The 24,975-nt window shown below is 37.9% G+C and overlaps 1 protein-coding gene across 4 annotated transcripts in view; it reads right to left on the minus strand.

Moving 5' to 3' along the window:
* SLC25A13 (solute carrier family 25 member 13) overlaps positions 1-24,975 on the minus strand; it is a 524,650-nt gene that overhangs the window by 286,203 nt on the left and 213,472 nt on the right. For all 4 annotated transcript variants that reach the window (XM_084977077.1, XM_084977075.1, XM_084977076.1 and 1 more), the window contains one exon: positions 16,319-16,396. In XM_084977077.1, the coding sequence (XP_084833203.1) occupies positions 16,319-16,342 (24 nt within the window). In that variant the 5' untranslated portion in view covers positions 16,343-16,396. The remainder of the gene's footprint in view (positions 1-16,318; positions 16,397-24,975) is intronic.

Below are 24,975 nucleotides of genomic sequence, written 5' to 3' on the forward strand. Positions count from 1 at the left end.
TGCTCATAGATTATTGGAGAAAGAAGAAATACAAAGCCCAGATCTGTATATCACTATATAATATGATACACCTAAATTATTGAATACCTTGCCAATCACAAATGCCAAAAATAAATGTAAGTTATTATTTGGTTGCCCAGGGTGTTAGAATGGAATGGCTCTCAGAAGCCATGGAGTTACCCTCTTCATCATGGATGATGATAGGTAAAAGAACAGACCTAAGGTCATCTGGCTTTCTGTGGAGATCTCTGAACTCCCAATAGGTTACTCTTTCCTCAACATCAATGTCACTGCATTAATTATTTCCACAAGTCCCATGCCACTCAGGCAATCTCTGAATGAAAAAAAGAGATATAAAGAATAAAACATACTAGAAGTCAGAGAAAGAAGAAATTTTGCTAGAAAAATGTCTGAGAAATAAGTGATTTCTACTAGTATCCTTGTATTTAACAGAGATTTTGGCTTATTTGTCACCTACAATCAAGGAAAAAGGTCTAGTCTCTCTGCTATTTTTGCTTCTCCCCCCCCGCCCAAAATCTACTCTGGGCATATTTAGTGTTTACATCTTTACCTATATTCTCCTGAACATACGTGGTGTCTCACATTGTAAAACTGATGACAGAATTCTGTATCACCTAATAAATTGAATATTAAACATAGAATTTTTTTAAACTAATGTTCTATCAGTTTTGAATTTATTCTCAAGAGAGGAATGCCAGGGATCAGAACTTTTTAGTCTTTAATTTATTTTTGTGCTAGAAAAGTAACATAGTTTTATGTGCTGACATTTTAAGTTTGAATGGTACATTAGCGTAATTTTAAAGATTTCAACATGAACATCTATTTTATTTTTTTTAAGAGTGCAAAATTATATCTCTTTTTAGGTATGATAAATTCTTATTGCACCATGGAGTTTATGTTAAAAAAATCTTTTGTAGAATTCTTATGCTAAATATCAAACTAGGTAAGTGTCAAACTTTGTAGAAATATGAAGAAATTAGTGCTTTCAATTTTATTAGTGTATAGAAGCAGGAATCCTGTGGCATACATTTGAATACAAAAAAAATTACAGTGGTGTTAAAGCAAGAGGCATTTATCAGAAATCTGGGGAATGCAAATCATGATCCTGAGAATTTGAGAAATTTCTTCCCCTTAGATGCAGATCATTTTGATCAGCTAAGATCAAGGGTCAACAACATTTTCTATAAAGGGGCAGATAGTAAATATTTTCAGCTTTTCAGCCTATATAATCTCTGTTGCCAACTACTTAACTCTACTACTGTAGAATGAAAGCAGCCATAGATAACACACAAAAGAATGAGTTGTCATGTTCTGATAAAACTTTATGAATGGACACATATTTGAATTTCATATTATTTTCATGTATTACAAAATATTATTCTTGCTTTGATTCTTTTTTTCAATCATTTGAAAACATAAAAACTGTTCTTAGCTTATGGGCCACACAAAAATAAGCCTGTGGGACACAGTTTACTGAGCCCTGTAGTAGATGTGTATATAAAATAAAATAGAACACATGGGACAACAGGCTATGAGGGAGGAAACATTTGCTATGGGAGTACAAAATGAGAGAGAGAAAAGGCTATAATGTTAATATTTTTATGGAAATAATCATTTTGTGTTCCTATTTTTTGAATTGAGATTTATATAAGGTAAAGTTAACTGCTTAAAAATTAACAATTGAGTGGCATTTAGAAAATCCATGATGTTGTGCCACTGCTAACTTTATCTAGTTCCAAAACATTTTCTTCACCATGTCTCCAATTAAGCAGCTGCTCCTCATTCCTCTCTTCTTCCAGCCCCTGGCAACCAACCACCCATGTCCTTTCCCTGCAAATTTACTGTTCTGGATATTTCATATATGTGGAATCATATAATATATGCTTCTTTTGTATCTGACTTCTTTTACTTAGCATTTTTCTAGGTTTATCCATGAAGCAGCATGCATGTATCAGTGCTTCATTTTTTATGGCCAAATAATATACCATTGCCTGTATATATCACAATTTGTTTGTCCATTCATCAGTTAATGGATATTTGGGCTGTTTACACCTTTTCGTTAGTTTGAATAATGCTGCTATGAACATGCTTGTGGGGGTTCCCGCTATGGTGTAGCAGGTTAAGGATCCGGTGTTGCCACAGCTGTGACATAGGTCCCAGCTGCAGCTCAGATTTGATCCCTGGCCCAGGAACTCCCATATGCTATGGGTGTGGCCATAAAATAAAATAAACAAAAAAAAAAACAAAAAACATGCTTGTGCATGTATTTGTTTGAGTACCTAATTTCAATTTTGGGGAGTATTTACCTAGGAGTAGAATTGATTGATTATATAATAATTCCGGGTTTAAGTTTGAGAGATCGACTTTATCATTAAATTGTTTTCCACTGCAGTTGAATCATTTTACATTCCCACCAGCAAGGTACATCCTCACTAACACCTGTTTTCTGAGTTTTTTAATGATAGCCATCTTAGTGGGTGTGAAGTGGCATCTCATTCTGGTTTTGATTTGCATTTCTCTAATGATTAATGATGTTGAGCATTTTTTCATGTGCTTATTGGCCAATTGTGTATCTCTTTTGTAGTAATGTCTGCACAAGTCCTCTGTCCATTTTAAAACTGAATTTTCTTTTTGTTATTAAGTTGTAAGTGTTGTTTATATAGTCTGGATGTTAGACCCTTATCAGATATATAGTTTGCAAATATTTTCTCCCATTCTGTAGGTTGTCTTTTCACTTTCTTATAGTTTCCTTTGATACACAAAGGTCTTTAATTTTGACAAAGTCCAATTTTTCATGTCTTTTAAACTTAGATACATTCTACTGTTCAAAACTCTAATTTTTATAACATTTTATTAACAAAAATCGTGAAAACCAAATTACTAAAGTTTATATCCTTATCTAGTTAGGATCTGAGAGAACATCAGTGGCATCACAATAGCTAATATTTATTGACCACTTACTGTATGCCAAGCTCTGTACTAAGTACTTGATGAACATTATCTTATTTAATTTTCATAGCACCAGTCAGCAGCTTGGAGAACTCAAGTGTCCTGGGCAAGGTCACACAGTTATTGCATGGAAAAAAGCAGCATCAAACCCAGGTGGTGTGGCTTTAATACTTCGTAACTTTTTCAAAAAAAAAATTTAATGTTCATTTGTGGCACATATATGAAGAAGGGGCTAAGGTTGCCATTGTGTCTTTGGTTGACATATAGGGGAATAAGAAATCGAGTTTGTCATTTCAAAAACATTTGGTCAAGGAAAGGCCAAATCATACAAGATCTCTCAGGTAATTTGATAATAAGAAAAAGCTCTGGTTGTGTCACTTCTTTGTCCAAATTGTTTCCACAGATAGACAATATCTTCTGAATAATAATTTAAAAAAACTAAGATTGATGAAATATAGTATGTGTCAATGCTTTCAAATATGTTTTGTTAGAACTCTGATAAGGAAGAATTGATATTTCAATCTAGTGCTAAAGAACTAGTTTCAAAAATTAGATTTGTCCCCAAAGCGCAGTGTGGGTTTGAGGACAAGTTTCCACACCCACCTTTCACAGTCCAAACTACTCAGCATATTCACAAGCTGCTATGATCTCAATGGATTAGTCCATCTTTACCTCTTCTCTCCCATTAGTTTTAGTCAAGGTAGACTAGACTTTCTGTTATGGTCCCATGGCTTTGTTTTCTGTGTCTCTTCTGTAGGCAGTTGTCTTTCTCATGTGTCTACCTATTCTTTAGCGCTAAGTGAAACATGAGTTCATCCTTCAGGTTTTCTCTGATCCTCCCAATAAGAATTCCTTTTCTCTTTTCTGTGAATTCATAACATCTTCTATCTTCAGACTCCCTACAATTTTCTCTCTTCTACTAGATCAAAGTCTCCTAAATTCTGCTATCTTATTTTAACCCTATTTGCATCCTTCACAACATCTGGTCCAGATTCTTGCCTTTAATGGTTCTCTAGAAATAAGAAATACCTCATCAACTAGAGTCAGGCCCTAGCCTAAACACTGGAATTCAATCTCATTAGTAAGAGCTATCTTCAGTGCAGTTTAAGAGAATTATTGTTATAATTGGGTACAGTATACTTTGAAAAAGTTTGCAGTAAAGTACAGGGTATTTATTCATTCAACAACTATTTGTTGAATATGAAAAAAACAGCAAATTTGTATTTAATGGAGCTTGCAATCATGTATGTGTATGTGTGTGTGTATGAGAGAAGGATAATATAAAAAATAAACATATGTCAGTTATTTGTAAGTGCTTGAGTAAAAAGAAAACCAGGTGCAGGGGTTAGAGAATGATGCTGAGAACTGGGTAGTGGGTAGTCTGGACAGGAAAGCCCTTTCTTGATATAATGATATCTGAGCAGAGATATATGAGATTTAATTATGGATATCTGGGGAAGGGCATTTCAGGCAGAGAAACAGTTCTAGAAATTGAGGCAGAAATCTGGTTGTGCAAGAATGGTGGAAGATGAGGTCAAAAAGGAAAGGGAAAGCCATGCTGTGAGGGTCTTGTAGGTCTTGGTAAAGAGTCTGGAGATCCCCACAAACAAAATTATAGTTTTTGTTCGTAAGAATCTTGTTCAATTATAATGCCATACACGTTTTGAAGACTGGGCCAAGGGAAAGACACCAGATTCTACTCTTGGCTCTATAATTTATTAGCTGTGGGGCTTATTATTATTATTATTATTATTATTTTACTTTTTTAGCCACACCTGTGGCACATGGAAATTCCCAGGCCAGGAACTGAATCTGAGCTGTGGCTGTGATCTGTGCCCAAAACTGCAGTAATGCCAGGTCCTTTAACCTGTTGCACTGGGCGAGGGATCGAACCCATATCTCCTCAACGACTTGAGCCACTGCAGTCAGATCCTCAACCCACTGCATCACAGCTGAAACTCCTAGCTGTGGGACCTTTGAATGTGAAATAGTCACACATCCATTTGTCTGTGAAGCATCTATTACATTGAGTACATTGAGCTCACACTTTGAAATCAAGACTCATAGTCTGACAAAGAAAGATGGACATATAAACAAAAATAGAGAGCACAGGACAGTGAGCTGGCTGTCATGGAGGTATGTATGGAGTGCTTCGAGACTAACCATCTCAACTTGAGTTCACTAGGCAGCTAAGAAAGAAAAGAACCCAGGAAAGGGGCATATGCAAAGCCCTAGCCATATAAAAAAGCATGGTGTACATAGGGAATTGAAAAGCATGTGGGAGGGGGCTGGAATAGAGTAGCAGAGGATGTGTCTTTTTTTGTCTGGCCAGCATCTCTTCCTTGGGGAAGTCACACATACCTTACCCATTCAATTAGGCCTTTGTAAGTTGTTTGTTTATCACTGTGCCAGGCTTGCTGGCCACGAGATTGGACAGGTCATCTAGGATAGTCATTCACAGCGACTTAGCTTTCTGGATCTATGCAATTATCTCATCGGTTTTATTGAGAAACAATTGACATATATCACTGTATATATATTTGGAGCATATAGCTTGATGGTTTGTTTTCATATATTGTGAAATGACTACCACGATAGGTTCAGCTAACTTCCATCTTCTCATATAGATACAATTAAAAAGAAGAAAAAAGGGAAAATTTTTCTCCTTGTATTAAAAACTCATGGGATGTATTCTCTTAACAACTTTCCCATGTATCATAGGGCAGCCTTAGATATTGTCATGTTGTACATTACAACCCTAGGGTATTTTTTTGTTTTGTTTTTGATTTTTGATTAGTTTTCTTTTTTCTCTTTTTGAGATTCCACATATAAGTGAGACCATGTAGTTTTTGTCTTTCTCTGACTTATTCTACCTGGCATAATGCCTTTAAGATGCAATTATGTTGTTACAAATTGTAGGGTTTTCCCGTTTTTTACAGCTGAGTAATATTCCATTACACACACACACACACACACACACACACACACACACATATATTGTATATGTATATATTGCCTAACATCTTTACCCATTTATTGATCAATGGACATTTAGGTTGTTTACCTGTCTTGGCTGCTGTAAACAATCCTGTTATGAACATGGGGGTGCAGACATCTTTTCAAGTTAGTGTTTTCATTTCCTTTGGATATATTCTCAGAACTGGAATTACTAGATCATATTTAATTCTATTTTTATCTTTTTGAGGGTCCACTGTATTGCTTTTCATAGTGGCTGTACTAATTTACATTCCCATCAACACTGCATAAGCATTCTCTTTTCTCAACATTCATGCCAGCATTTGCTATCACTTGTATTTTTGATGATGGTCATTCTAACAGGTGTGAGGTGATATTATTGTGGTTTTAATTTGCATTTCTCTAATGACTAGTGATGTTGAACATTTTTTTTCAATTACTTCTTGGGATTTTGCAAATCTTTTTTTGGAGAAAGGTGTATTCAGGTCCTTTATTTTTCAACTGAGTTATTATTGTTTTGGGTTTTTTTTTTGCCATTAAGTTGAATGAATATTTTATATAATTTGGATATTAATCCCTTATTAGCTATATGGTTTACAAATATTTTTTTCACATCTGTAGGTTGTTTTTTCACCTTGTTGATGGCTTCTTTTGCTATGCTGAAGCTTTTAGTTTTATGTAGTACCATTTGTCTATTTTTTATTTAATTTCTTTTGTCTTTTTGTCTTTTTAGGGCTGCACTCATGGCATATGGAGGTTCCCAGGCTAGGGGTCTAATCAGAGCTGTGTGCTGTGTGCCACAGCTACAACAACAGCAACACCAGATCCAAGCCGAGCCTGTGACCTACACCACAGCTCACGGCAATGCCTGATCTTTAGCCCACTGAGCAAGGCCAGGGATCGAACCTATAACCTCATGGTTCCTAGTTAGATTCATTTCCACTGCTCCATGATGGGAATTCCTATTTTTTATTTTGTTGCTTGTGCTTTAGGTGTCAGATACAAAAAAAATTATTACCAAGACATATGTCAAGGAACTTTAGTTCATTTTTTTTCCCTAAGATTTTCATGGTTGCAGGTCTTACATTTAAGTCTTTAATCTATTTTGGGTTACTTTATATGAGTGCTATAAGATGGGGGTCAAGCTCATTCTTTCATCTGTGGGTATTCAATTATCCCAGCATGATTTGTTGAAAAGTCTGTCTTTTCTCCATTGAGTATTCTTGACTCCCTTGTCAAATATTAGTTGACCATACAGTCAACTTGTGTTTATTTCTAGGCTTTTGATTCTGGTCTATTGGTCTGTTTTTATGCCAATACCACACAGTTTTAGTGACTAGAGATTTACAGTACAGCTTGAAATCAGAAAGTGTGTTGCCTCCTACTCTGTTCTTCCTTCTTAGGATTTCGTTGGTTACTTTTTTTTTTGGTGTGTGGTTCCATATAAATTTTAGAAGTGTTTTTCTTTTTTATTTAATTATTTTTATTTTTTTCCAACATAGCTGGTTTATAAACCAATTTTCTACTGTACAGCAAAGTGACCCAGTCATACCTACACATATACATTCCTTTTTCTTACATTATCATGCTCCAGCATAATGACTAGATATAGTTCCCAGTGCTATACAGCAGGATATCATTGCTCATCCATTCCAAAGACAATAGTTTGCATTTATCAACTCCCAATGCCCAGTCCATCCCACTCCATCCTCCTCCCCCTTGGCAACCACAAGTCTGTTTTCCATGTCCATGATTTTATTTTCTGTGGAAAGGTTCACTTGTGTCATATATTAGATTCCAGATGTAAGTGATATCATACGGTATTTGTCTTTCTCTTTCCACCTTACTTCACTTAGTATGACTGTCTCTAGTTCCATCCATGTTGCTGCAAATGGCATTATTTTGTTCTTTTTATGGCTGAGTAGTATTCCATTGTGTATATATACCACATGTTCTTAATCCATTCATCTGTCAATAGACATCTAGGTTTTTTCCATGTTTTGGCTACTGTGAATAGTGCTGAAATAAACATGTGGGTGCATGCATCTTTTTCAAGGAAAGTTTTGTCCGGTTATATGCCCAAGAGTGGGATTGCTGGGTCATATGGTAGTTCTATGTATAGTTTTCTAAGGTACCTCCACACTGCTTTCCATAGTGGTTGTACCAACTTACATTCCCACAAACAGTGCAGGAGTGTTCCCTTTTCTCCACAACCTCTCCAATATTTGTTATTTGTGGACTTAATGATGGCCATTCTGACTGGTGTGTGGTGGTACCTCATAGCAGTTTTGATTTGCATTTCTCTAATAATCAGGGATGTTGGGCATTTTTCCATGTGCTTGTTGGCCATCTGTATATCTTCTTTGGAGAAAGGTCTATTCAGGTCTTTTGCCCATTTTTCCAATGGGTTGTTGGCTTTTTTGCTGTTGAGTTGTCTAAATTGTTTGTGTGGTTTAGAGATTAAGCCTTGTCACTTGTGTCATTTGAAACTATTTTCTCCCATTCTGTAAGTGTCTTTTTTTTTTTTTAATGGTTTCCTTTGTTGTACAAAATCTTGTCAGTTTAATTAGGTCCCATTGGTTTATTTTTGCTTTTATTTCTGTTGCTTTGGGAGACTGACCTGAGAAAACATTCGTGAGGTTGATGTCAGAGAATGTTTTGCCTGTGTTCTCTTCTAGGAGTTTGGTGGTGTCTTGTCTTGTGTTTAAGTCTTTAAGGCATTTTGAGTTTATTTTTGTGCATAGTGTGAGGGTGTGTTCTTATTTCATTGATTTACATGTGGCTGTCCAGTTTTCCCAGCACCACATGCTGAAAAGACTGTCTTTTCCCTGTTTTATGTTCTTGCCTCCTTTGTCAAAGATTAATTGACCATAGGTGTCAGGGTTTATTTCTGGGTTCTCTATTCTGTTCCATCAGTCTGTATATCTGTTTTGGTACCAGAACCACACTGTTTTGATTACTGTGGCTTTGTAATATTGCCTGAAGTCTGGAAGAATTATGCCTCCTGCTTGGTTTTTGTTCCTCAAGATTGCTTTGGCAATTCTGGGTCTTTTGTGGTTCCATATAAATTTTTGGACTGTTTGTTCTATTTCTGCGAAAAATGTCATGGGTAATTTGATAGGGATTGCATTGAATCTGTAGATTGCTTTGTGTAGTATGGCCATTTTTACAACATTAATTTTTCCAACCCAGGATCATGGAATATCTTTCCATTTCTTTGAATTCTTTTTAATTTCCTTGATTCATGTTTTCTAGTTCTCAGCATACAAGTCTTTCACCTTCTTGGTTAGGTTTATTCTCAGGTATTTGGTTTTTTGAGGTGCAATTTTAAAAGTTATTATAGTTTTGTATTCCTTTTCAATGTTAGTATACAGAAATGAGACTGATTTCCAAATATTAATCTTCTATCTTGCTACTTTGCTGTGTGTGTTGATAAGTTTGAGCAGTATTTGGGTTGAGTCCTTAGGGTTTTCTGTATATAGTATCATGTCATCTGCATACAGTGACAATTTTACCTCTTCTCTTCCAATTTGGATACCTTTTATTTCTTTTGTTTGTCTGATTTCTGTGGCTAGTACTTCCAATACTATATTGAATAAAAGGAGTGTTTTTTCTACATTTGTAAACAATGTCAATTGGAATCTTGATAAGGATTGCACTGAGTCTATAGAAAGCTTATGGTAGTATTGACATTTTAACAATAGTCATTCTTCTAATCCATGAACATAAATATCTTTCCATTTATTTATGTCTTCTTTGATTTATTTCTTCAGTGTCTCATAGTTTCCAGAGTAGAGTTCTTTCACTGCTTTATTTAAATTTATTCCTATGTGTTTTATTGTTTTTAATTCTATTATAAATGGAATCAATTTTTTTTAAGAAAATTCATTGTTAGTTGGATCTATGCAAATTGAGTCAGGTATAATAGCTCTGTGAAATCACTTAAGAACATTAGGATAGAGTATCTCTTCCTTCTGGTATTCTTTTCCTTTTCCTTTTTTTTTCTTTTTTTGGCTACACCTGTAGCATATGGAAGTTCCCAGGCTAAGGGTTGAATCTGAGCTGCAGCTGCTGGCCACAGCCACAGCCACAGCCACACCAGATCTGAGCCACATCTGTGACCTATGCCTCAGCTTGTGGCAATGCCTGATTCTTAACCCACTGAGTGAGGCCAGGGATGGAACACACATCTTCATGGATACTGGTCAGGTTCTTAACCTACTGAGCCACAATGGGAACTCTGAGTGTATCTCTTCCTTCTGATGAAGAGTTGTAAGAATGAGGGGGTTGGTGTGTTTTCCTCTAAAAGGTGAGACTTCTCGGAGAATGAATACATAGCACTGAAGGAAGAAAGCTTAAGAAACAGGAAGGTATATTTAAATCTCTGTCTATCTAGCTATCATCTATCTATCCAGAGAGAGAAAAAGAGAGAGAGAGAGAGAAAGGAAAGGGGGAGAAAGGGAGGGGGGGGCGGATAATGTAAGTTGAGCTTCTGGGTCCAGCCACAATCAGCCATGTGACCAAACTTTCTAGTTTTTTGAGTTAATAAAAGTCCCTTTTTTATTCATGATAGTTTGTATTATATATCTGTTACATGTAGCTAAAAGAATTTTTATGTAAACTGCAGTGGTAGAAAACAAGACTGTAAAATTACCTTCATTTTTCAACTTTAAAAAACTTGAGGGAATTCCCATAGTGGCTCAGTGGAAACGAACCTGACTAATATCCATGAGGATGCAGGTTCAAGCCCCGGCCTCACTCAGTGGGTTAAGGATCCAGTATTGCCATGAACTGTGGTATATGTTGCAGATACGGCTTGGATTCCATGTTGCTGTGGCTGTGGCTGTGGCTGGCAGCTACAGCTCTGTTTGACTTCCAGCCTGGAAACTTCTATATGCTGCAGTTGTGGCCCTAAAAAAACCAAAACCCAAAAACAAAAACTTGGGACTTTGATTGGTATCTGACGAAAGGAGCTATTGTCAGGACATTCCTGTCCTGAGTTAAGAACTGGGACATTGTTCTCACTGAAGACAGCTCTAAAGCCTATATTCATTCTTTTTCAGATGTTGGCTTGTTTCTGCAATCTTTTTCATATCTCCTTTCTCCTTTGCTTATGCATAACTTTGAAGTTCTCTGCTTGTACATAGGCTTGAGTTATGTCAGTTTGCCACAATGCCAAGTACATCAGCAACTTTTATATGTCTATTTGACTTCCTCCTTATTCTTCATTTAAATAAAAAATTATCAAGCCCCTATTATGTGCCAGGTAGTGTTCCATATGCTAGGGATAGAGTGAATAACTATTTAGGCAAGGTTCCTGCTCCAACGAAGCTTACATTTTGATGGGAGAAAAGGTCAATGAGCATGCAAAGACGTTAATAAATAAGAAAGATTGTAAGGTCTATAAGGGAAAGTAACAGGAACTGGATAGAGGGTAACACTGAAGGTTCTCCCTGTAAAGGTGACATTTAAATTAAAAATGATTTTAGGAAAGATATTCCATGTTCCTGGATTGGAAAAATCAATATTGTGAAAATGGCCATCCTACCCAAAGCAATCTACAGATTCAATGCAATCCCTATCAAATTACCCATGACATTGTTCACAGAACTAGAACAAACAATCCAAACATTTATATGGAACCACAAAAGACCCAGAATCGCCAAAGCAATCCTGAGAAACAAAAACCAAGCAGGAGGCATAACTCTCCCAGACTTCAAGAAATACTACAAAGCCACAGTCATCAAAACAGTGTGGTACTGGTATCAAAACAGACAGACAGACCAATGGAACAGAATAGAGAATCCGGAAATAAACCCTGACACCTATGGTCAATTAATCTTTGACAAGGGAGGCAGGAACATCAAATGGGAAAAGGAAAGTCTATTCAGCAAGCATTGCTGGGAAACCTGGACAGCTGCATGCAAAGCAATGAAACTAGAACACACCCTCACACCATGCACAAAAATCAACTCCAAATGGCTGAAAGACTTAAATATACGACAGGACACCATCAAACTCCTAGAAGAAAACATAGGCAAAACACTCTCTGACATCAACATCATGAATATTGTCTCAGGTCAGTCTCCCAAAGCAATAGAAATTAGAGCAAAAATAAACCCATGGGACCTCATCAAACTGAAAAGCTTTTGCACAGCAAAGGAAACCAAAAAGAAAACAAAAAGACAACTTACAGAATGGGAGAAAATAGTTTCAAATGATGCAACTGACAAGGGCTTAATCTCTAGAATATACAAGCAACTTATACAACTCAACAGCAAAAAAGCCAATCAATCAATGGAAAAATGGGCAAAAGACCTGAATAGACATTTCTCCAAGGAAGATATACAGATGGCCAACAAACACATGAAAAAATGCTCAACATCGCTGATTATAAGAGAAATGCAAATCAAAACTACCATGAGATACCACCTCACACCAGTCAGAATGGCCATCATTAATAAATCCACAAATAACAAGTGCTGGAGGGGCTGTGGAGAAAAGGGAACCCTCCTACACTGCTGGTGGGAATGTAAACTGGTACAGCCACTATGGAGAACAGTTTGGAGATACCTTAGAAATCTATACATAGAACTTCCATATGACCCTGCAATCCCACTCTAGGGCATCTATCCGGACAAAGCTCTACTTAAAAGAGACACATGCACCCGCATGTTCATTGCAGCCCTATTCACAATAGCCAGGACATGGAAACAATCCAAATGTCCATCGACAGATGATTGGATTCGGAAGAGGTGGTATATATACACAATGGAATACTACTCAGCCATAAAAAAGGATGACATAATGCCATTTGCAGCAACATGGATGGAACTGGAGAATCTCATCCTGAGTGAAATGAGCCAGAAAGACAAAGACAAATACCATATGATATCACTTATAACTGGAATCTAATATCCAGCACAGATGAACATCTCCTCAGAGAAGAAAATCATGGACTTGGAGAAGAGACTTGTGGTTGCCTGATGGGAGGGGGAGGGAGTGGGAGGGATCGGGAGCTTGGGCTTATCAGACACAACCTAGAATAGATTTATAAGGAGATCCTACTGAATAGCATTGAGAACTATGTCTAGATACTCATGTTGCAACAGAAGAAAGGGTGAGGGAAAAAACTGTAACTGCAATGTATACATCTAAGGATGACCTGACCCCCTTGCTGTACAGTGGGAAAATAATTTAAAAAAAATGATTTTAAATAAGCATCGCAAAGAGTTGAAGGCAGAAGTTTTCAGGCAGAAGTACTAGCAAGTGCAAAGTCCTTGAGGTAGAGAGAGCTTGATAGGCTCTAAGTACTAAGAGAAATTCAATATGGCTAAAGGGCTTGGTAAAAGTCAGGAGGGAGTCCACATCATGCAAAACCTTGGAAATCAGGGCAATGAGCTCTTGAGCTATGACAAACCTTTGAAAAAAATTTAAGTGTATAAATAACATGGTTTGATTTACATTTTATAAAGCTCACTATGGCAATTGTGTGGAGACTGGATTACAATGGGGCAAGAATGGAAGCAGGGAGACCAACTCTGAGTCTACTCCAAAGTTAGGCAAGAGCCAGAGAGTGGTCAGCAGCACTGAAAAGAAGCAGATAGACTAAAGCTATCAATAGAACTGGCAGAGCTTGCTGAGAGACTGAATGGAGGGAAAAGGAGGACTTGAGGATGACTCCTAGGGTTTTGGCTGAAAAAATAAGTGGATGGAAGTGCCTTTTACTAAGATGGAGAAGACCAAGAAAGGGGCAATTTGAGAAAATGTCTCAATAGATCTATTTTAGAAATGTTGAGACTCTGTATGAGCTGTATAAAGAGGTCTGTACTGGACACATTACCTTACCTCTGCTGAGAGATACATCCAATGGCCCAGTTCATCTTTCAGAGTCTGGTCACACTAGGTCATTCATTGTCTAGCTTATGGTCTGATTTCCTTGCTTTAAGTGCTTCCACCTTTCCAATCAGCTGAGGCCATGGAGGGATGTAGGTTCATGTAATCTGATTCGCAGGTCTGGTAAACACTCCCATACACAGTGATAATAATGTCTGCCTATCCTACCCCACAGGGTTATTATGGGGGTTAAATAGGGCACTTGGTAGGTAAAAGCACTTTGTAAACTCTAAAGTGGCTACAAATGTAATGAGTGTAAAGAACTTCGAAAGCTGTTTAATTTACCAAAGCTACACATTTATACCAATTTTACTAAATCAGTTGAAAAATTATAATAAACTTTTATTTAACCAGACTGGTTATTGCCAGATGCTCACAAAAATGCAGCAAAAACTCACATCCATTTGTGTATAGTGGAACATTTAGCACAAAGACTAAATTGGGTCCATAAAACTATGAATAAGAACTTGAGAAGAATTACTAAGTATTTATTAAGGGGAAAGTCACCCCTAGCACTCTTGCTGGCAACAGCCTGCACCCTCATGTTCTGTTGGTACAAGGCCTGTTTGTTGTTGATACTCTAAACTCCTGACAAAAGTGAGAACAAGTTCCTAAAAGAAGAATAAAGGGTTGTTCCACCACCTGTCCCTCCCTTTCAGTTCACTATTCTAGAAGTCAGCCTTCCTTGCTGCTGATCTGTGGCCTGAACTCCCTTAGGTTCAACGCTTTCTCCAGGACTGGCTTCATGATCTTTTCCCCCAAATGACCCACACTTGATTTATATCTCTGCTGTCTCTGTTTTGAAATCTTAAATTTTTTCCCTTTTTAAAAAATACTATAGTTGATTTACAATGTTGCACCAATTTCAGCTGTACAGAAAAATGATCTAGTCATACATACATTAATTCCCTTTCTTATAGTATCTTCCGTCATGGTCTGTCCCAAGAGACTGGATTGAAGTTCTTAATTTTGTATTTGAACATGTGTTTCACACATGAAGTCTGATGGGACAATAAAGAATGCACCTGAGCAGAGTAGGAATGTGCAGTGTAAGTCCTACTCCTCCTAGCTGTCCTGTTTGCAGGTAGCCTTCATGATGCCCCCTGGGCATGGAACTCTGGTGCACTCAGATGCAGGGGAGTTCAGTGAAACTCAAAGCAAATATAAGGTAAGCCCATTACATCGAATGAGTAGCAGAGGTTGTAGGTATGCTGTTTGCTTACCCCCACCTCCAAACCACACCTTCTATTTAAAAGCGAATTTGTCTCATACTCAGGAGGAAGACAGTAGTTTTCTAAGAAACCAAACAACCCGAGAACCCCATCATATCTTCTCTTACTTGCCTGCCTGTGTCAATCACTTATGTTGAAAATGGTGGCATAGGAGGAAAGGGAAAGATGGAGCAACCCAGAGTTCCTTTCCCTTTCAGTCTTTGCTCATCAGTAAGCTGAAGGCAGAGCATGTTGGTAGAATACATGCATATTAAGAAGTAAAATAAAACAATTGAGTTACTTTTGTTCAACATTTTGACTGTTCCGCTAAGAACAAAATACGTATGCCTATATCAGTTGCATGGGTAGATAACGTTTTACAATTAGCATGGTCCTTTTGAAATTTTGGTGAGTACTCTGAAATGACTTCAAATTAGTACATTCTCTTAAGGAATCAAAATGGTCCTTCACAAATTCTACAGACACTGTTAACTTACTTTATAGATTCCGTGTTTACAAATGGTGTTAAAGTTGTAAGTCACCTTCATTTTTAAATTTATGAGGTTTAATTTCAATTTTACTGAACTCTTAATTTTTTAATGAATCACCAAGATGTAATCATGTTAAAAACCTACATATACATCATCTGTTGGCCAGAAGAGTCCTTCTTTACCCGAAGGGAGAGAATTCTATTTGGGAGATACACCTGCATTCTTGCCCCCTCATCACTTGTTCCTTTGAGGAACAGTGACTTCATCTGATTACTAAATTTAGAAAGAGAAACTAGACAAGTAAAGGGTGTAGCCATCAGCAGGAGCACATCTTCTGCTCAGCTCCTTGGTTCTCATGGGCAGTTTTCCCATGTGACATGGTCCAGAGACTGGGTGGGTTAAGTCTTTCTAACGCCAGCATTTAGTCCTATTAGGAAGCCTGCCTGTCTGCGATAGAAGCCATATTCCTACAACAACCACATTCTCTACTATGATGTTTAAAACAATTAAACTTTGTTAATTTTTAAAAATAATAAAACAATTTCCCTTGACAATGTAGTAAAATCTGAATTGAACGCTATCAATTTAAAATAAAGGTAACATGAGTTCTTATCCACCTTACCCTTTTATCTTATTTTTTGTTTGGCTCAGAACTCAGGAGGGAAAAGGGAATGCTATTTATCGGGCATCGCAAATTCCAACAAAGTCAACACTGTTACCTCTAATATTGGTGACACCTTCAGGAAAACTACATGATGTGATAGGATTAGTTACCTTCATTTTCTTCCCCACTTTCATATCCTGTGTAGTTGGTATGATGACTTAAGCTTAGGAGAGTTTTTCACAATGCTCCTAAGGAGAAAAATAAAGGTGAGATAAGTGAAGCTCTGAAACATGCCACAGGGTAGACAGGCTGGTGCCTTTGACTGGTCTTCCAAGAGGCAAGGCTTGTACTTTCCCGTCCCAGGCTTCTGTAGGAATGAGGAGACAGGAAACAGCAAAGTGGTTCAGTGAAATGTCTCAGTCTCAGTCTCAGATTCAGCCATTGTCTGGACACGGAGAGAATGTTCGGCACAGATTTACACTGAAAATGAGAGGTCCAAGATTAGAACAATCATTATTTAGCTTAAATTATTATTCTTTGGAAACTCAAACTTGTCAAGTTGTCCTAAGATCTTTTCTCAGATCTATTATGATAAGTAATCTTCATTCCAGCTTCACATACCCTCTCTTACAAAAAAAAAAAAAAAGGCTACAAATGAATCACCTAATTTCATCTCTTTTTAGAGACGGTCTTGATTGGTAAACATGAAAATGAGCATAAATTTCAGAATCATTCTCCTTCATCTTACTAAATCAAATTCTCAAACAAAATTAATTTGGCTCATAAAAGTCTTCGAATTTAAAAATTTCACAGCCAACTTTTCTTTGGCAGAGAAAGCTCTGTAAAGACTAATGAGCTCCAGAGCTCCAGATAACTTTTGGGGTAGTCATCGGGTGATCAATAGATTTGGTAAAGTCCCACCTGGGATTTCCTCTCTTAATGATGTCCAAAATAGACCCATTCATCTATTTTTAAACTTTCTAAAATTAGCAAGAGACAAACAGAGTAGCAAGCTGGAGCCATAGGCTACTTCATTACCTAAGTTATTAGTCTGACAAAATAAGTGACTTTCCATTAAATAGGAGTGACAGCAAAGGAGGAAGGTTTAGAGGTCAATAGCTCCTGTGATACATATCCCTAAATGTAGCAGTTCTCTGGGGACTGTTGGAATTAACTGCTGACAAGCTAATTGCTCTTATTCCCTAATCAACCAAATCTTGCTTCATTAGTAGCTTTTGCAATTGGACAACATTTTCAAATTTCTAAAGACCTACCCAATAATAATTAGTAAACAACTGAAATGAAAACAACCTCCACTTGTTGACAAGATTAATTGAATAATTCTTGTTTCATTGAGAATAAAAAGAGCAAGGAACTGAAGCTAGGGAAATGTAGCCAGTCTTTCCTTGGGCACAATTTCCTCTGAAACACAGGAAAGCTTTCTATTATGAAGAGCTGCTGAATCTGATCTATCAAAAGAATCCCAAGATGGAATGTAATATTGAATTTGTTATGATTTACTGGGTTTTTACTATTTTCAATAAAGAGTACTTTTCCAGGTATATACCTAACACCTGTATATATTGTGTAAAACATTAACCATATGGATTGATTTTAAACAGGCACCTAACAAACCCTCTACACAAATACAACTTTGCAAAAACTGATTCAGTGAGGCAAATTTTACCCTGAAACAACTTTGGGAAAATATCTCAGAACAATGTGTTGGGTTTAGCTTGACTTAATAGCTATGATTTTTGAAATTGTTCAATGGATTCTTGAGCACTGAGGGCAAAAGACAAAAATTTACATCAAACTGCCCTGAAAATTCTTTGTGTGTGTGTGTGTGTGTGTGTGTGTGTGTGTATATGTGTGTGTGTGTGTGTGTGTGTGGCATAATTAAGCACTTGTGTGGATTCTGAAGTCTGAAAATTGGTCACTGTGGATGGTCTGTGATTCCACTGTACTTGAGCCTGTTTTTTTCTTGTCAAAAATGATTTTAAGTGCACAACTCAAGCTGTCAGTAAAAAAGAGTCCTGGCTGTCTCAGACATGATAGTTCCCTCTGGAGACTTGATAGACTGTGAGTAAAAACCCATTTTAAAAGGTCTGGAAATTTGCCGACCCCTCTATCAGTGGGAAATAAGATCTCCAAGACAACTACAGGGATGTCTACGTGTCTTATTACAGGAGGAAGAGGGGAGTCTACCACTTTCCTCCAAAATGGGCTGACCTCGCTGGGTAAGCTTGAAAGCCCTGGGGGAACTCTGGGCAGGGAATCTAGAACTTGGGTGCCCATCCACCTCCATGTGACAACTTTCTGAGGATTATCTCCAGGGACTTGACTTTATCCCAACAAACAATACCAGGCAAGGAAATGGAGATAATGGTAACCTGAACGGTGGCAGCAGCCATTTAATAAGCAACTGGCAATGTTAAGTACTGTCCAGGCCATACAAGGATCCTGCAAATTTCCTCTTCTCTCCAATTTATAAGTGATGAAACTGAGGCTCAGAAAAGCCAGGTGTCCTTTAAAACGTTACACTGCTGATGAATGGAGGAAGCAGAAATCAAATCTGGTCCCTTTGGCTCCAAAGTCCTTGTTGTTGGATGAGAATGGCAGCCAAAAGCGACCTATGAGACTTGAGGTTATGTGGAATATAGATGATCCAGAATCAAATAATACAATTTGGGGAGAAGAAAAAAAATCAGGGTGGTGGAGAGATAAATTAGGAGTTTGGAATTAGCAGATACAAACTACTACATATAAAATAGATAAACAAAAATGTCCTACTGTATAGCATAGGGAACTATAATCAATATCCTATGATAAACCACATTGGAAAAGAACATGAAAAAGTGTGTGTGTGTGTGTGTATGTGTGTGTGTATAACTGAATCACTTTACTGTACACCAGAAACTAACACAACACTGTAAATCAACTATAATTAAAAAAATTTTTTTTTGTCTGGGTTAGTGAATTACAATTCACATCTCACTGAGAAGCCACATTTGTCTTGGGGCCAGGGGCTGAATTTGTGCTCACTATGAACTGAGAAAGTGCTGGGATATCTTTTCTTTGTCTACATTAATCTCCATTCTTAGATGGCAGAGCTTGCCTGGTTTCCACATTGGAAGTACCAATGGCAGCAGTATAAGGAAGCTTCACAGACTAGTAGAAGCTGGATTTCAGGAGACAGGGTCCCAACAATTAGAGCAAAACTCAAAAAGGGTAAAGAAAACTGAACCTGGTAAGAAGAGTCCATGTGCTGGAGAAGAAGGAATAATAATAGGCTGGGCATTGGGAAACCTGGGTTCATCCTGGCCTTGCCCTTTGACTAAGCCAGGGCAATCACTTCAGAGCCATGGGATTCTCAGCCCAGGTGGACCCAAACCACCCTTCCTCAGGAGCTGATTTTAGTCAACACAAGTATGGGAGGGCACGACAGGAAGCTAAGGGACTCCAACGCAGAAGTCAATCCTACTCAGTAAAGCTGCTTCTGCTCCTAAAGGCCAGGACTACCTTCCCTGAGAAACACTGAGGCCAACCTCCAGTTTCTCCATCTGTACATTGAGGGAGAGGCATTTCCATCTTGAAGTCCTTCCTCAGATGAGCAGGTCAGTGCAGCAAGTGGGCTGCTGCTGTGACTCTCCTTCATGACCAGAGCATATCCAAGTGGATCTGTTTTACACCTTGGGTGAGCCGTCATTTGGGGAAAGAATTCCATGCTTAAGGAAAACATGTTTGAAAAGTCAGTGCATTAGAAAACTGTTAAGCTCCTTTCTATTCTGGATATTTGTGAGTAGAGGAAAATTGAGGCTGAAAGCGAGAAAGAGGAGTTCAAATGGGAAAAGGAGTCAAGCCTGATAAGATTTGGGAGGACAAATGACCAAGCCCAGCCGCAGGCTGCGTCTTCGATTGGCCGACAACCCCAAGAGTCACAGCTGTAGAGGAGTCTGACATCACCGTTTCAAATGCAGATGCAATCTCACTGGATTAGTGACTGGAACTGGAAGATTCTCCCTCAGGATCCTTCTCATTATAATAGGATTTGGATAAATTCTTGTTATAAGTACCTCTGTTACCAAAAGTTTTATGCAAATCAAAATTTAAAAGTTGAAATTCATATTCAGTGCAAAGTAGGAGCTTGCAATAATTCTCCCTTGGATAGTGGAAAAAATCTCTCTCTCTCTTTTTTTTTTTTTTTTTTTTTTTTTGTCTTTTTGCCATTTCTAGGGCCGCTCCCGTGGCATATGGAGATTCCCAGGCTAGGGGTCGAATGGGCGCTGTAGCCACTGGCCTACACCACAGCCACAGCAACACTGGATCCTTAACCCACTGAGCAAGGCCAGGGATCAAACCCCGCAACCTCATGGTTCTTAGTCGGATTCGTTAACCACTGAGCCACGATGGGAACTCCGAAAAATCTTTCTTTAATGCATGTAATTATATATTAAATGCTGCTAAATGCTCTTTATCTATTTATACTGTGTTTCCTTAAAATGGTAGATGGTCATGTCCCACACCTTGCTGAGCTGTCCTTCAAATAGTTCATTCCAAACAGACTACCTCAAGGGGAATAGGCCTTTTATTTTTCCTCAGAAATACTTCAGAAAAGACAACTAGAGAAACAAATACATGGAAAGTGGTCTTGAAAATGGATAAATATAAGGAATGAATGAAAATGTTTTATTATCTACCAGACAATGTTTCTGGTTTCTTTCTCTCCCCTCCCTCAGTTCCTTCTTTCCTCTTTCTTCTTTTCTTTCTTTCTCTTTCTTTTCTCTTCCTTCCTTCCTTCCTTCCTTCCTTCCTTCCTTCCTTCCTTCCTCCCTTCCTTCCTTCCTTTCTTTTCTTTCTTGTTGTAATTCTCAGTAGCAGGATATGAATTATTAAAATATATAAAATTGATCATATGTTGCCTCTTGCAGCTGTCCAACAGAACTAAATACTGATTCCATTTAGAGGCTGGGTTTTATACTAGCAGTTGTTTGCAAGTGAACATTTAAAAGGCCAGACTGTAGTGAATAATGTAAATAAAGAAACAGACATAAATAGAAAATGTCCATCTATTTTTGAGTACAGGAAAGAATTAAGGGTTCAGTATCTCTACAGAACACTCTGTCTTTGGTGTGCCATGAGGAACCATAAGGTAGGTAAAGTATAATATGCTGTCATTGGGGAAACAAGGTATAGCCACATAGGAGAGATAAGAAACACCAAGAGGTGGAGTATTATTATTCAGTAAATTTATTTACTGAATACCTACTATGGGCAGCATGATATGCTTGGAAGTAACTAGAACTACCACTGTGGCTTATAAGTTCCCATGGCAGAATTTGAGTTTAGTCATGCTGCATTGCTGAGCTTGTGGTTGGACCTCAGAGAGCAAGATGCAGGTGAGAGAACATGCTATTATATGGATGCTGGCTCTGTTACCTAGCTCCTATCTGGAAAGTTGCTTCTAACACTCACATCCTTTCTCAAGCCTACATTTGCTGATGCAACCAGACAAGAAATGCATGCAGGAGAGGGATCAAGTTCTAAGTGTCTAGACTGACCACCAGTGTTCTTCGTGTCCCTCAAGTTTCCAAGACTTTCAGAGGGAGGAACTGCAGATTGTGACACAAAGACTGCATGGCCAAGCTTGCCCAGTCTGCCCAATTGTCCCCAACTCTGGATAAACTCAAGTTCTTTTGACTTGTGAGCTGATGCAGCATGGCCAGCCCAGGGGCATGTGATAGAGCCTATTGGATTGTCCCTGGATGTCTCATCAACCACTCCAATGTTTGACCTTTCGGGTCCTAACACAGGTGCTCTGAGGAGTTGAATTTTGCACTAATATTCTTGTTTTTTATACAGAGACCAGAAAGGCTCACATCTCCCTTAGTTCTGGAAAGATCTTAAAATAAGATAGAGTTAGTAGCATTTTCGAAGAAAGCCATACAGTATAACCTCCCCAAGCTCCCAGAGGGGCAAACTCCATTATCAGCTCAGTAAGTCCAAGATTCCAATTTTGAACATTACAGCCTTTTCCATTTAACTTAAGACTCTATTCTTGGTCAAGATGAAGAAGCTTTGGGGAAGTGGTTATATATCTTATAAAAAGAAATTACACATACAGACTTGGCTTACTGTGAGACTGTATTTATCAGTCATTTACATCTTAGCAAGAACAATTTATTCTTTCCTCTTTGGTGGGGGGGGGGGTCTCTTTCTCTCGCTCCCTCTCTCTCTCTCTCTCACACACACACTCCAGTTTGGCTGGTGGGTTACTCATTGCATAGTTACCCATTCTTCTCACCACCACCTTAGCCTCCTGAATCCAAATGAGACATTCCCTGTGCATTCTTTTTGTCTGCAGGATAGGAGGGACAAAGCCAAAAGGCGCAATATGATCTTGGCCCTGTGGGAGAAGCTGAAGTTGCCCTGGTACTTTCCAGCTGCAGAATATGTCTGCTTGGCTCCTAAGATGCTGAATGAGCTGGAAATCACAAAGGAGTCCAAGGATTAGGGACTTCAAGTGAATATTTTGACTTTTGCAGTGTTTTCCCAGATATGTTTCATTGGCGTGATATTGTTTAGAAACTTATATTTCTGCTGATAATTGCATGGAAATATTTGGAAAATTTAACAATGCAATTGATTGATTTTAATGGCAGACACACCCCCATGTCCCCGGGAGCCTGTTCTCTTAGCAGAAGTATAGTTGAAACATGGGGCATGTTTCCAAAAGGACTGCTAGACAGTATTAGAACTTGCAACAGAAGACGGATCAAACCAGTGTGTGTGTTAATGGTTAATTTTAATCTCTTAACACACATGCGCACACACACACCTTTACATATTGAGTTAATCTACATATAGCAATTTAGTTGATCTTACTTTTTCATTAGATTCTTGCTGCAACAGCTACTAGGCTCCCCAGGACCCATGTGAGTCCCATTAGCTGCCTTCCTATAGTTTTCACACCGCAGGCCAATCTATAATTTTATCAGCCTCATTCAATTTTACAAAAAGATCTGTTTCTATGTGGGCAGATACTCTCAGTGCTGATTTCAGACTAAGGCCTGCTGCTCTATTAGCATTTTCTTTCCATATGCCTGAATGCAGAACCCCAGAAATAAGGAGATGAATGGAACTGCAAACAGACCTGGGGGCCAGAAGTTGCAATGACTGCCTCACAAATTCCATTTGCACAGAGATCAAAAAGCAAGAGTGAAAGTGGGCCCTCAGTGAAGAAATGTGTGTTACAAAAGACGTTTTTTTCGTTAAGAGGAACAACTTGGATTGATACAAGTGGATTTTGTCCTCACTGATTTTTCTGAAAATTCACATTTATCCTCAGGAAGAGAGCAGCATGCACTTGGTTATGCCATGCTTTCCAACTGATTTCTAGCTTTCGAATAGACTTAAATGAAAAATTCTTTTTCCTGACTTATTTGCATGGTGACCACTCTCTGGCAGAAATTGTAATTGGGTAACTATGATTCTATCAACTTGAGCTCACAGGATGGATGTCGACGAGATACTTTCTTAATTGTTTGAATTTCTTTCTCTCCATCCATATCATCTTAATCTGTGCTGAAGGGCCCTGGGGTGAGAGGGGTAGTTGTGGTAGAGAATAGAGGTGAGCCAGGGTGGGGATTGAGGAGGCTAGCTTTTCCTTCATTCTAGCACCCCAAGTGGAAGAAGCCAGGGCTGGTTTAGGAAGATTGGCTCACTTTCATCTAACAAGCCCAGATGTCTCCAACAGTTTGAAGCTTTCTCTAAAATGTAGGTATTTGATTCTTCTTTATTCTGGCCAGTTTAAAGGTGAAAATATGAAGTTGTCTTCTTATGTTGCAGAAGGATTTGGGAATCTTTTCATTTCTCTATTTAAAAAAAAATAAGAACATTTTAAAGTAGCATTAAATATAATTGTTTATGAGAGTTTTGCTAGAGAGTGCTTTTAATAGGTTTTGGCATGGTACTGTTTATGAGAGAAAGGCTTATTCTTGGTCCTCTTTTTCAACTTTCACAGTTAAGCTATTAATTTATTAATATTTTTCATTCCCTTTAAAGTTTTTCTTTTTCTTGAGGCATATGTCACATACAGTAAAGTACAAAAATTTTAAGCATACAGCTTGGTGGTCATATGTATAAACATATGAACCACCAGAGAGAACAAGAAACAGACATTTCTAGCACCCAGTAGGCTTCCTCATTCCTCTCCCCAAAGTAAATATTATTCTAATCATTATCATATATATCACTTCTGTTTGTTCTTGAACTTCTGTAGATGAAATCACACAGCATGTATTCATTTTTGTTTGGGTCCTTTTACTTATTAAGTTTCTGAGATGCATCTATTGGCATGTAAAAAGTCATTTGCAAATATAAAGAGAATTACTGAATATATTATCTATCAAATCTGAAGAAAATACTTGAGAGAGACTATAACCAAAATGAAATTAATCAGAACAGAGAATTCAAGATAAGGAAAGATGAAGAGTACAAAGAGAGGGGTAAAGGAGGCTGAGTATTTTCCCATATAGCTAAATGGATAATAATTACATAAGACGCAAGGGCTAAGACAATGATATTTTTTTCTTTTTTAAAAGATTTATTGAAGTATAGCTGATTTATACTGTGATAATTTCTGCTGTACAACAAAGTGATTCAGTTAAACATGTACATACAACCATTCTTTTTTTTTTTTTTTTTTTTCCTTTGGTCTTTTTAGGACTGCACCTGTGGCCTGTGGAAGTTCCCAGGCTAGGAGTCAAATTCGAGCTGCAGCTACCGGCCACAGCCACAGCCACACCAGAACTGAGCTGCATCTGTG

Source organism: Sus scrofa, chromosome 9 (genome assembly GCF_054392235.1).
Source record: "Sus scrofa isolate SSC_HxYL_T2T_F1_AM1 chromosome 9, Sscrofa_HxYL_maternal_Yorkshire_Landrace_v2.0, whole genome shotgun sequence".
NCBI classification, from domain to species: Eukaryota; Metazoa; Chordata; class Mammalia; order Artiodactyla; family Suidae; genus Sus; species Sus scrofa.